The sequence below is a fragment of the Enhydra lutris genome, unplaced genomic scaffold, assembly GCF_002288905.1.
Source record: "Enhydra lutris kenyoni isolate GAN:26980312 unplaced genomic scaffold, ASM228890v2 scaffoldscaffold35, whole genome shotgun sequence".
In the NCBI taxonomy this organism is placed as follows: domain Eukaryota; kingdom Metazoa; phylum Chordata; class Mammalia; order Carnivora; family Mustelidae; genus Enhydra; species Enhydra lutris.
In genome coordinates, this window is record NW_019154119.1 from 21,116,172 (window position 1) to 21,128,825 (window position 12,654).

The 12,654-nt window shown below is 57.1% G+C and overlaps 1 protein-coding gene across 2 annotated transcripts; it reads left to right on the top strand.

The window, feature by feature from the left end:
- Window positions 1-1,898: 1,898 nt before the first annotated feature.
- LOC111154118 (acireductone dioxygenase 1) lies at window positions 1,899-12,427 on the top strand. Of its 2 annotated transcripts, XM_022513521.1 has the most exons (5): window positions 1,899-2,115; window positions 5,385-5,504; window positions 7,631-7,636; window positions 10,570-10,743; window positions 11,502-12,427. In XM_022513521.1, the coding sequence occupies exons 1-5, from the start codon at window positions 1,996-1,998 to the stop codon at window positions 11,619-11,621; spliced, it is 540 nt and encodes a 179-aa protein (XP_022369229.1). In that variant the 5' UTR covers window positions 1,899-1,995; the 3' UTR covers window positions 11,622-12,427. The 2 variants fall into 2 exon arrangements, with proteins under 2 accessions (XP_022369229.1, XP_022369228.1); XM_022513520.1 differs by lacking the exon at window positions 7,631-7,636 and having other exon boundaries at window positions 1,937-2,115; window positions 10,564-10,743.
- The last annotated feature ends 227 nt before the right edge of the window (window positions 12,428-12,654 follow it).

The window sequence follows — 12,654 nt, forward strand, 5'->3', positions numbered from 1 at the left end:
CTTTCTTGGTCATCGACTCCGAACCTCACCCCACCGAACTCACCAATTTTGCACCAGAGCTCAGAGTCCAGATGTAAAGACTCACAGCCCCACGTGAGGTTCGGAATGGTAATAAGACCCAGAAACTTGATGCCCTCTCTTTATTCCTGTTCTAATATAAAGTTGTCTCTCTTGGCACAGGACAGCCACCTAAGTCACCAGGACGGCCGCCAATCTTAAGACTCCCATGTGAGGTTTCCTCCTGATTGATCTAAATGATCCCCTTCACATCCCTGGTTTAGCCACTTCTGGCTGGGTGACCTCCCCTGGGAGCCCGCCGAAACCAGTACCCGATTGAATTAAAACGCAACCGGGGACCCTTTCCTAGGGAAGTTGGCTGTAAGGACCACATGTGTTGGAATGTCGCATAGACCATGATGGATTTCAGTCTTTACTGTTTCTTGTCAGTGTCTTCTACAAACTACTTAAAGCTACAAAATTGGGTAATTTCCCCTTGTAAAACCTTCCTAGTATTTCCATGGGTTAAAGTGGCAGAACAGTATGCAGTCTTCAGGACAGAGGACGGCATGGCACGGCACAGTGTTTCGGTCCATTCACCAGGCACCCATTGGCAGCCTAGGATGCCATGGGGAAAAGGTAGGGGCACCGCATCCCTCCAGGGCCTTTTACGGCAGGAATGTCTTCCCGGGGAAGGCAGGATCGTGGTCAATAGCGATATCTTGAGGGACGCCTCTGGTCGCCTTTGACACGAACCTCTGACAAATCCTGCGTGGGACGCCACCCAGGAGTCAGGGGGATTTGGTGATGGACCTTCTTTACTTTTCTGGGAGCATGGCCTCAGTAGGCTTCTTCAGATAGGTCTCCCTATCTGAAAGATATGAATTTCTTCTGTTCTTCTATTTCTTCTTGGTTATCGGCTCCGGACCTCACCCCACCGAACCTCATCTATGTTCTAGAACTTCATCAGAGGGAGGTGAGAAGGAAGCGTTTCAGGAAGGGCAGACAAGAACAGAAATAAGTGACTGGGTGCAGTGACTCGGGGGTCCTGGGTTACCTTGTGAGAGCTGTCTGAGGGGAGGGGTGACTCTGAAGCTTTACTGGGGGGGTTGGGATCCCCATCAGAGGTAAGACCATGCAGTCTTGTCTGAAGTGCGGGAGGAAGTGGGCAGTGATGTGGAAGGCGTCCCCGGGGTACAAGCAGCAGCTGGTCACGGAAAGAGTGGAGAGGTGGGCTCTCCACCAGATGTGGGACGGCAGCAGCAGACCGGACACAAAGTCTACCTGGGCTTCGTGGACAGTGGTTCCCGGGGTTCAGAGTGGGCTGTTCACTCTGGAGATGTGGTGTCCTAGGTCTAGGTTCAATCCCGCGGGCTTCTGAGTAACCTGGTTCCCTGTTGGAGGCTATGCCGGATGGTGAGATGATTGGATCTTTTCTGGCTGACTGCTTTGAGAAAATGAATTTTTTCTTTTCTAATCTGCTCAACAGAGGATCGATTCAAGGAACGGGAAGGGCAAGCTTGTTTTTATCCCCTAGAACATAACCACTCCTGTGGGGAAGGGAGCTGGGCAGTTTACAAATAGACGGCGGGGCAGGCTTGAGACTGCACCGCGAGGGGGTGGGGGAAGGCGAGGACGGGACATCCCCCCCTGAGTGACCCTGGGGTCCTCTGTGGGGAGGGGACCTGACTTCAAGTCCCGCTGCGTGGGTTCTCTGGTGGCATTTCATTTCCCTTCTCTAACATGTAAGTTGTTGCACCAGCTTGCTCCGCGCACCATGACCTCTGGCCCCCGCCTCCCCGCAGCCGCCCCCTGTCCCGTCGCCCCTCCCCCCGCCGGGCCCGCTCCGGCCCCGCCCCGCCCGGCTGACCCGGGATAAGGGCCCTCCCCGATTGGCGCGCCCGCTCTTCGTCGAGCGCCTCTCGCAGCCGTCGGCTAGAGTCAGGGACGGGGGCCGGGCGGGCGCGCAGGGGGTGCTCGCGGCGCCCCGGCTCGGCCATGGTGCAGGCCTGGTACATGGACGAGTCCGCCGACGACCCGAGGCGGCCCCACCGCGCCGAGCCCAGCCGCCCGGTTGGCCTGGAGCAGCTACGCCGGCTCGGGGTGCTTTATTGGAAGGTACGCGGGGGCGGAGGACGGGGCGGGGGCGGAGGACGGGGCGGGGGCGGGCCCCCCATGTGGTGCCCCGAGCTCCCTGCACACCCCCGCTTGCAGCGAGTGGGGACCGCGGCCGGGACTGGGCCGGGGGTTGTAGGGAGAGGGACTGCTCATGCTCAGTAACGGGGAGGGGGGGCCCTGGTGGTTGGCGGCGCCCGGGGCATGCGGCACCTGCTCAGTAGCGGGGACGGCAAATCGCGACCTGGGACCACTGCGCATGCTCAGTAGGGGGTGCCGGGTGGTCGCCGGCGCCGGGGGCATCCTGCACATGCTCAGTAGCGGCGCCGGGAAAATCGCGACCTGGGAGCGGTGCGCATGCTCAGTAGCGGCGCTGGGAATGGCGACCTGGGAGCGGCGTGCATGCGCAGTAGGAAGGCCGATGGGTCCGACCCCGGGGTCCTCTGCGCTGGCGGAGCTTTAGGCGGTGGGCGCGCCGTGCGCGCGCTCCGCGGACGGTCGAGGGCAGCCGTTGGGCAGTCCGGGTGGGCTCGAGGTGGGGTCTGTGGGCCGCCGGGGCGCGCCGGGTACGCTATTAGTGGACCGCACAGGCGGGAGGCCGGGGACAGGCTGCCTGGGGGCAGTGTGCGGGGCCCCGAGTGGCGCGCTGGCGTCCTCCGCAGGCGGCAGGGGCGCTCCCTGCGGCGGGCGCACGCAGCGGTGCAGGGGGCGGGTGTCTGAGCGTGGGGCCGCCCTCCCCTCCGCGGGCTGCAGGGTCCCGGCCCCCGAGCCCGCGGGCCGTCCGCTCGTGCGCGTGCGAGGCCGCGGGGACGCGCTGCGGTTTGCCGGGGAGGCTCGGAGCGCGCTCCCGCCGACAACCGGGGGCGGGGGACTCGGCTGCCCCTCCCCCTTCCTCTCCCCCTCCCCATGCCTCCCCCTCTGCCCCGCTCGTGCCCCGCTAGTGCCCCGCGCGCTGTTTCAAGTAAATGAAACGTCTGCACCGAGCGCGGGGCCAGTCACTCGCTGGCAGGACCGGGCGCGTTCAGGAAGCTCCGGGAGCGGCTGTCGGTGTCCGCGGAGCGCACGGGGCCGCGGGCGGGTCCCCGAGTCAGCTGACAGGCTGTTCCTTCAAGAGTGCGGGTGTGCGCCGGGGGCGCGCGGCGTGATCCGGTGCGGGTGTCGTCCGCACCCGCTCCCTCCACCGCGGGAGCAGCTTCTCCCTCCGCCCCCACCTGCCTGTGTGCTCCCGTCCTTTCTGACCAGTGAGCGAATAAAAATAGTTTCCTCTAAAGATGTGATTTATTTGACAGAGATCACAAGTGGGGGGGGGGGGTCGAAGCAGGCTCCCCACTGAGCAGAGAGCCGGATGTGGGACTCGATCCCAGGGCACCGAGATCATGACCTGAGCTGAAGGCAGAGGCTTCACCCACTGAGCCGCCCCCCCCCCGCCCTCTGTGCCCCGAGTAAATGAAATCATAAGAGAAAAACTGGGGGTGCCGTGGGCTGTGCCACGGTAACCAGCCCGGCAGTCGTGGCGTGTCCGTGGCGGGGCTGCGGCGTCCACCTGCCCGTGTCCACCTGCCGTGAGGCCGTCGGGCAGGTCCGCAGTGCACGCTCCCCGCCGGGCTCCTGCTTGCGGTGCTGGGCGGCCGTGAGGCCCGGCAGCCTCCTGGCCCCGAAGACGGCGCCTCCACAGAACGCTCTGCTTTGGGGCCGCGTTGGTTTTTACGGATTATTTCTCTCCAGGCCAAGACCGAACACGTACCTGCGGGCAGGGACCATCTCTGAGGCGGTCCGATGGTCCGTAGTGCCTGTTGTGACCGGGAAATACGTTCTGTTTTATCACAAAGTCAGTTTCTCTGGAACTAAACAGTTAACTTACGGTGCTTTGGGGATTTCGTTCTTTTTGCAGAATGAGATCTTGGTCAACTTGTGAATGTATCCAAAGGATAAAATACCACCTTTTAAAGGGCATCTTCCAGTTTCTCCGCTGGGTCAGACCCAGTTCCTCCGGCCTTCTAGTTCTGCTCTGGATAAGTCAGGGCGCCCGGCTGGCCCAGTCGGCAGAGCCTCCCAACTCTCCATCTCAGGGTCATGAGTTCAAGCCCTGTGTGTGGCATGAAGTATACTTAAACATAAATAAGTAAATGGTGTTTACTCTCTGGGTTTTGTGTCCTGTGTATTTTTATATACTTCCTTCATAATAGCTGTTCTCCATCAGTGGGAACAGATGGAGAATTTTTGCACGTCTGTTATTAGGGACGCAGCAGAGTGATAGATGGTTTTAGTGTGGGGCAGTCCTGTGCGATAGTATCCCGAGGTGGGTTTCATAACTTTTGGGGAGGCATCTTTGTAGAAGATAACGTGTTGATGACTAGTAGTTTAAGATATTCTAGAGTTTTGCTGTTCAGGAGTTGTGGTAAAATGTGCATTTTATAGCAACATAATGCAAGGTGAGCTCAATTCATTGCCAGTAGTTTGAAGTAGGAGTGAGATTAACTCTGGCTGGGCTCCTGGCAAGTGCTTCGTCACAGACGTGTTAGAATGGGACCCTGAGGGGTGCCTGGGTGGCTCGGTCGCCAGGTGTCTGCCTTCATCTCAGAATGGGACCTTGAGTAGATAGGGTTGTGATGAATGATGATGATGAATGAGCTTTCTGGGTGTAGGAAGCTGTCAGGAGCAAGGGTGTGGGGATGTGAAGATTCATTTGGAGCAAATAATTTTGCTTGGTTTAGAATGAAGTGGTTTTTTTTTTTGTTTTTTGTTTTTTTTGTTTGTTTGTTTTAAACAGGTGATAGGGACAGAGGAGTAGAAAAGGCAACTGGGGCCACATGATGGAAGGGCTCTCATCCCGGTGTAATGAACTTGGGTTTTATTTATAGGCTTCCAGAGCCTCCAGCTAGGGAAGCAGCTGACCAAAGAGATGTCACAGAGAGATCAGAGACGTGCAGAGGATTCTTGCTGCAGGAGCAGGACTGGGGTGGAGGTGGGGTTGGTGACCTTGGACAGGCCTGGTCATGGGTGCTTCACCTGGGCTCCTGGAAGTGGGACTAGAATGTGAATGTAGGATCCCCCAGGAAGAACTGCCAGGGAGAAGGAGGCAGGAATTAAGTATAACTGCACTGTCCTTAGCTGTGACAGAGAATGGGGAGAGGAGGGGAAGGAAGGTTAGTTTGCAGTTGACAGAGGACTGGATGATAAATTTAGAGTGGAATCATACTGGAAATCCAGTAAGAGAACATTTCTTTGTTTGCATTAACGTGACTTCCTTTTTTTTGTTGTAACTCTAATAGTTGGATGCTGACAAATATGAGAATGATCCAGAATTAGAAAAGATCCGAAAAGAGAGAAACTACTGCTGGATGGACATAATAACTATATGCAAGGATAAACTGCCAAATTATGAAGACAAGGTAAGGGAGCTCTAAATTCGTTGAAGAGGGGAATTGTTACATTCACTCCTGTTAAACACAAGCTTCTCTTTGTTTTTTCTTTTTCCTTTTTTTTAAAGATTTATTTATTTGAGAGAGCATGCAGGTGGAGGGAGGAGGAGTAGAGGGTAAGGAAGAGAGAGTCCCAAGCAGGCCCCCTACCGAGAAGGAAGCCAGACGCGGGGCTCGATCTCAGGACCCTGAGATCACAGCCTGAGCAGCAGTCAGGAGTTAGATGCTCCCCTGACTGAGCCGTACTTTTTCTAATTCCTTAACGTGGTTGCTGAGGTCATGGACTTGCAGCCTTCTTTTGTTAACATAGGTGTTCAGTGCTGTAGATTTCCGCCAAGTACTTCTCTAGAGCCGTCACACAAATTTCAAATGATTTTCATTTTCATTCAGTTCAGAATACTTCCAAATTAATTTCCTTTTTGATTTCTTTGACCTCTGTGGGTTTTTTGATATGTGTTACTTTCCAATTATATGGGGACTTTTCCAGAGACTTGACTTTTCTTGCCTTCCAATTTAATTCCACTGTAATCAGAGAATATATTTCGTGAGACTTGAGTCCTTGGAAATATACTGAGGCTACCTCATGGGCCGGAGCACAGTTTATCTTAGTGAAGCCACCGTGCAGGCTTGAGAAGAGTGTGTCTGCCGTGGCTGGGTGACTCACTCCACGGATGTCGACTGCTGGTGCTCCTCAGCAGCTACTCCTTTCTGATTTTCTGCTAACTGAACTTGTCTGTTGATGGGGCTGTTGAAGTCTCCGACTAAAATAGTGGATTCATGTGTTCTTCTCCTCCTGTTACTTTTTGCCTCGTGTATTTTGATGTCTGTTGTTAGGTGCATACGTGTCGCGGTTTTCATGTCCTCTTAGAGATTGGAGCGTTTTGTCCTTACGTGATACCCGTCCTTATCCCTGATGATTTTCCTTGTTCTGAAGTCTGCATTGTCTGAAATTAATGTAGTTCCCCGAGCTTGCTTTTGATTACTGTCAACATGGTGTTTCTTTCTCTAAAAGTTTGCTTTTAACTCATTGTGTCTTTGTTTTAAAGTGGGTTTCTGGGACCCCTGGGTGGCTCAGTTGGTAAGAGTCTGCTTCGGCTTAGGTCATGGTCGCATCGGGCTTCCCGCTCAGTGAGGAGCCTGCTTCTCCCTCTCCTCCTTCCTGCTGCTCCCCTGCTTGTGTGTCGAATAAATAAAACAATTTTTCTCTCCCTCTCTCTCTGTGTCAAGTAAATAAATAAAAGTTTTAAATTCTGGCTGCAGCACTTACTAGCTATGGAACCTTGAGCTTTAGTTTCCATAATGTGTGTCACCTCTGTCTGGTTCTCAGGCTTGCTTTGTCTCTAGAGATGGATTTTTTCGTAGCTTTTAGCGTGCCCTGTCATTTTGGTTAAAGCCAGAGTGTAGCGTCTGTTAAGAGGAACCAAGGCAAGTCAGCCTTTAGCGTGAGGGTGTGTGTTATCTGGGCGGGAGTTCCATTTGCTGTTGCTGGTGCCAGGGGTTTGGTTTCTTCTAGTTCCCTGGATTTTCTTCTCCCCTGGGGTCTTTGTTCCTTTAAGCGCTCTTCCTCCCGTAGATTCTGTGTCTCACACGGAGTGTTCTTTCAAAGCCTTAAGTCACTGTTATCTTCTGGAGCCCCGTCATGCGGTCAGCTGTTGGGGAGAAGAAGTGCTCTGTGATGTTACCATTCAGGCCAGTCTTTAGTGGGCTTAGTTCTTCTGTTGTGGCCTTTTCTTTCGCCCTTTAGGCTGGAGGGGACTGGAGAGGGTCTTCCCACAACTCAGATAAGGCTCCAGTGCAGCTGTTTTCCTGGGAGTACTGGCCTTTGGTGCAGGACGTTCTGGGAGTATTTAAAAATGGTTACTTTTCCCCTCCCATTGCCTGCAACGTGAAAGGATATTTCTGGGATCTTCATCCTGAGAACCTGATGGGGTTTCTAGATACAAAAGCCACAGAACTGTGGGGCTTCCCTTAATCCTGAGGTCCGGGAGTTTCCCACTTTGAAGCTGGCGCACACTCAGCCTGCCGCAGTTTGCCAGGACGACCGCGTGGCGTCACACCAGCTTACCTAGCGGGGGCCGAGTCCACCTGTTTCAGAGCTCAGGGTGGCATTTTATCCTGTGACTTCAGTCCTCTGGTGGATCTAGGGAAAGTCTCCCAGACGTTCTTCCATCAGCTTGGATGTCTTGTGTGTGTGTGTTTTGGAGGAAGGAAACCGGCAGGTGTCCTAGCAGATTGGACTGAACAAAAGCGGCGTGAGAACACGGGTGCGGCAGACACACGCGTGCTGGGATTGTGCCCGATTGTGCCGGGCGGAGCACGAGTGTTACGGTACTTCCAAGATGGTGGCGTTTCTCACCGGGTGCCCTAGCGGGTCATGAATTCTCTCAGGTTTACGTGGTGTGCTTTGCCGTGAATGTTCGATTACCCCTTCTTGGCAGTGACTTTGTCTTTCCTTTTTTTAAATTTTAATTTTTTATTTTTTTAGTGCACGTGTGCGCACACGCACACGTGAGAGAAAGAGAATGGGGAGGAAAAGAGGGAGAGGGAGAGAGAGAATCCTAAGCAGGCTCCATGGTCGGCGCAGAACCCTGTGTGGGGCTCGATCTCACAACCTAGGATCATGACCGGAGCCGAAATCAAGAGCCGGACGCCCAGCGGCCCGAGCCACCCAAGAGCCCCAGCACTGCTCTTACTGCGTCGCAGAGACCCATGTGCTGTTAACGGCAGTAACTGTGTTCTCCGTTGTCCTAGTCCCCAGAGTGGCTTCTCCCCCGGAAGAAAACTCTTGCTGGTACAGGCTTCTCTGTTCTGTTTCTCTGAAGCAAACCTTTACTGTCTCACACGTCATGTTTGTGTTAGGTTCCATGATTAGATTCAAGCCTTGCATTTTTGGCCGGAACGCTACGCAGAAGGTGCTGTGTCTGCTCCGTGTGCGCTGCTGGGAGGCGTGTGGTGTCACAGGACTCTTCCGGCTGACAGGAAACTCGGTCAAGTTTTGTTCATCAGGTTCTTCGTTGTGAACTTCCGTCTCCCCTCATAACTGATAGGAAATCTGTGGAGAATTATTTTGACTCTATAAATGCCATGTTTCTTCTCATACTTCCCCTCGGTGTTTGCGTAAATCTGGATAGACCCTGCCTGGGTCAGTCCCACCGTCGGGTGCTAAGACGGTGACCGTCTGTCCCGCAGTGTTGAATTGGCCTCGGTCTGCAGGGAGAGGCTGCCCGCTCCCTTCTGTTACCCCAGTGCGGGCTCCCAGAGCCTCGAATCGTGGCGGGCATGGATTACAGGCCAGTGAGTAATTCTGATGTTCGGATTGTCCCAGACTTAGCAAGTACGAGCCTCTCTGAGGGGTTTCTGTCCTGTGGGCAGGTGGCCGTCATTTTCCCGATCACCACTTGACTTGTGGAGCCGCCGGCGCCCGGTGCCCCCACGTCCCCTGCCATGGCCCTGGAATCAGCCCCCTTCCTGGTACCCGTCACTGGTACTTGGAAACCCAGACAGGGGTCCTCGTTGCTACCTGGCGTCACTCCCCCGGTCCCTTCAGAGGATGAGGCGGTGAACTCTGTGAGACGGAGAGGTGGTTGCTGTGAGCGGACGCCTCTCCTTCAGTCGGCGCCACAGGACTTCCCGGCCTCCCTCATTCGGTGTCGGCCATCTCCGGTCCCGCCGTGAGGACCCCGGCCCGGCCCCACCGCACACGCCTCTCCCTCCGCGGCCGCCGGTGGTTTCAGCCTGGCCGCGGCACCGGGGCTCGCAGACGGCAGCCGGGGCGAGAGGCCGTGCGCAGGTCTGCCCCCGCCTGAGGCGGACTCAGTCGGCACGTTTACCTTTTCCGTCCCGCGCTTGTCTCACTCGTTTATGATTCTGTAAAACAACCAGGTTCTAGCATCTCCGCCGTGCCCGGGCCTCCCCTTTCCCGTCTCCGCTGCGCTGTTCCAGGGCTGCCCGCCCGCGGCGGAGCCAGCAGCGTCGCGTCCCGGCGGTGCTTGTGGACGGCGGTGCCTGCGCCTCTGGTGCTCGGGCGTCGGGCTTCTGTCCCGTCTGTGATGGCCCGGCCGGGGGTGACCCGGTGCCTGTTCCTGTTCGTGTTGTCAGAGGCCCGTGGTCGGGGTCGGTTCCGGGACGGGGTGGCTGCGCGCGCGGGCGGACGCTCGTGGCTCCGCTGGCCGCTCCCCTCCTCGGCCCCTGACGCCTGCGTCACCGCAGCCTGCCGGCCTCAGGACAGGTGCCAGTGCGCGGCTCTTGTTGGCGATTTTCCGACCATCTGTGGGTTTTCCAGAAACGTGTAGGCATTGCATGAGGAAAGCTTCAGACACCCCGGCGTGGGGGCGGCTGGGGAGGTGCGAACAGCGCGGCGGGGGACGCCGCGTGAGGCCGCGGTGAGGGCCGGGGCGGTTACTGCGCGATCCCTTCCGCCCTGCTCCACACCTGAATATGTTTACTCGGTTGTAGGGGGAGGAGGACTTTTTGAAAAACATAAACGATTTGAACAAGGGAGCGTGTTTCTGGAAATGGTGACCTGGTGTGATCGTGGGTGACGTGCGTCGCATGGGATGACTGCGTGCGTGTGTGGCGCGTGCGGACCATGTTGTCTGCGTGTGGGAGACACGGCATGACCGCGCGTGCGTCTGAGGCACGTGACAGCCGCGTGCCGGCGTGTGTGAGGCGCGGGAGACCCGGTGTGCGGCAGGAGGGGAGCAGGGGTCCCCGCGGGCGAGGGAGTCCTCGCGGCCCCGAGCCGTGAGCTGTGGGGCAGGGGCCCGCCGCGTGCGCCCCACTCCGTTGAGGGCCCCAGGAGACGGGTCGGGGACCGGCAGCCCCGGGGTGTTGCCCGTGGAGACCGTGGACACGCGGAGCGGCCATGTCGTGTTCGTTCTCTGTCCGCTGCTGGCCCGACTCCAGGCTTCCTGAGCTGCTGGAGCCCGGAGGCCTGGCCCTTGTCCCCGGTTCCTGCTGGACGGCCGCCGCGCCTCAGTGCCGCCGCCGCGGACGAGCCGCGGATGAGCCGCCCCCTCCGTCCTCCCAGATTAAGGTGTTCTACGAGGAGCACCTGCACCTGGATGACGAGATCCGCTACATCCTGGACGGCAGCGGCTACTTCGATGTGCGGGACAAAGAGGACCGGTGGATCCGCATCTTCATGGAGAAGGGGGACATGATAACCCTACCCGCGGGCATCTACCACCGCTTCTCGCTGGACGAGCAGGTAGGAGGGCGTGGACCCCGCTGCTCTGCCCCACGGGGACAGCTGGAGCTGCCGTCCCCGCTGCCGCTGTCCCCGCCGCGGGCTCCTGCCTGCGTGGGCGGCCCCGCTGACGGCCAGCAGCCTTGTCTGGTCCCTTCCTGCTGTCCGGTGCTGGGACCCGGAGCCTCCTACTTTTGTGACCAGCACACATGGGAGGTCGTTGCTAGGGTAAATTTCCCAAAAGCCAAAATGGGATTGCAAGATCTCCACGTTTTTACTTTAAGATTTTATTTATTTGACACAGAAAGAGTTCAGAAGTAGGGGGAGGGAGAGGGAGAAGCAGACCCGCCTCTGAGCAGGGAGCGCATTGTGGGGCTTGATCCAGGACCCCAGGATCATGACCTGAGCCACAGGCAGATGCTTAACCCACGGAGCCACCCTGGCGCCCCCCCATTTTTGCTTTTGAGGGGCGATGCCACACTGGCCTCCCTGCTGTTCAGCAGCCCGAGGGCCCTGCCGAGCGTGAGGGCCACAGCGGGACTGGGGAGCACGGGCGGGCAGGTCCGTGCGGGTCTGGGCAGACGGCCGGTTGTGGAGAGCGGGGGTCAGCACCGAACCCCTGCAGCAGAGGCCTTGCTGCCTGAGCCTGAGGCCTGCCGGCCTGGCAGCTGGTGCCCGCTGGCTCTGCAGGGAGGACGTGCGCGGCTGGGACCCCCGCCGTGGCCAGCGACCTCGTCTTGGAGGCGGGGTTCCCATCCCAGCGTGTCTGTGTTTTCCAGAATTACGTGAAGGCCATGCGGCTGTTTGTGGGCGACCCTGTGTGGACGGCGTACAACCGGCCCGCCGACCACTTCGAGGCCCGGGGCCGGTACCTGGAGTTTCTGGCTCAGACAGTGTAGCGGCGCTCAGGGGCCAGGCCGCCTTCGCCTGGTCCCGAATCCCAGCAGAGAGTCCGTCCTCCTCCTCTTCCGCCGTAGATGTGGGGCCGGGTGAGCTTTCCTTGGCAGGACTGTCCGATCAGCGTGTTTAACGAAGGGAGCTTCATTATAAAAGTGATTTTTACGTGGTAGCAACTCTGGGACGGTGGACAAGCCGTGTTCACTTTCCCTAATTCAAGGTCAGGCTGAATGAGGGTCCCCTCCCTTCCCCCTCCCCCAGTGGGCGAGCCCAGGCTGCTCCATCCGACCTGCTCTGGGCCTGTAAGCAGACGTCCGCCTGCTCGGTGCCTGCCTCGTGAGAACGTGTCACAGGAGAGGACAGGACCGGCCAGAGAGACGACACTCGTCTCCCAAAACTGGGTGGGGAGTGCTGTCGGGGCTGAGCTGTCCTGTGAGTGGATACTCGGGGCTGCTGACGCCGCTTTCTTGCTCCCAATTCAGTAGCTGCCCTAATCTCACGCTCGGGGCTCGTGGTCCGTAATCACCACGGTCATGGTTGCTCGCACGTGTATATAACAAATTTCTATTTTATCTGCATTAGCATTTAGTCACGGAGATTTCTGGGTTGATCTGCCTGTTAACTCTTCTACAAGCAAATTTTGACTTTAATAGGAAAACTACTGCATTATCTTTTTCCTCAATAATTTTGAGATACAGCTTTGCCTAATTTGTTGTAATAATAGAAAAATCCCAAATCAACTTCATGTTTTGACGGGCAGATCGTTTTAAGGATTTTTTAAACTGAATTAAAAATCTTCGTATTAAAATGCCTTTTTCATTGCCTCCACGTGGGTCTTGGGAACGTGTGCCCACGGCACAAGTTGCGACGATCCTGCAAACTCAGTTTTAGGATTGGAGCGTGTGCGGGCAGCGGGAGGATGGTGGCGGGCCACCCGGCTGTGTCCACCCCTGACGGGGAAGTCGGGGAGGCTCTTCCTGATGACAGCACTCCCGTGGGGTTGGGCACTCGTCCAAGGGGAATGTTGCAGAGGAT

Coding starts and splice junctions, on each gene's coding strand:
- LOC111154118 (XM_022513521.1), top strand. CDS start 1,996: ATGGTGCAGGCCTGGTACATGGACGAGTCCGCCGACGACCCGAGGCGG. Junction 2,116..5,384: donor TCGGGGTGCTTTATTGGAAG/GTACGCGGGGGC, acceptor TAACTCTAATAG/TTGGATGCTGACAAATATGA. Junction 10,744..11,501: donor GCTTCTCGCTGGACGAGCAG/GTAGGAGGGCGT, acceptor TGTGTTTTCCAG/AATTACGTGAAGGCCATGCG.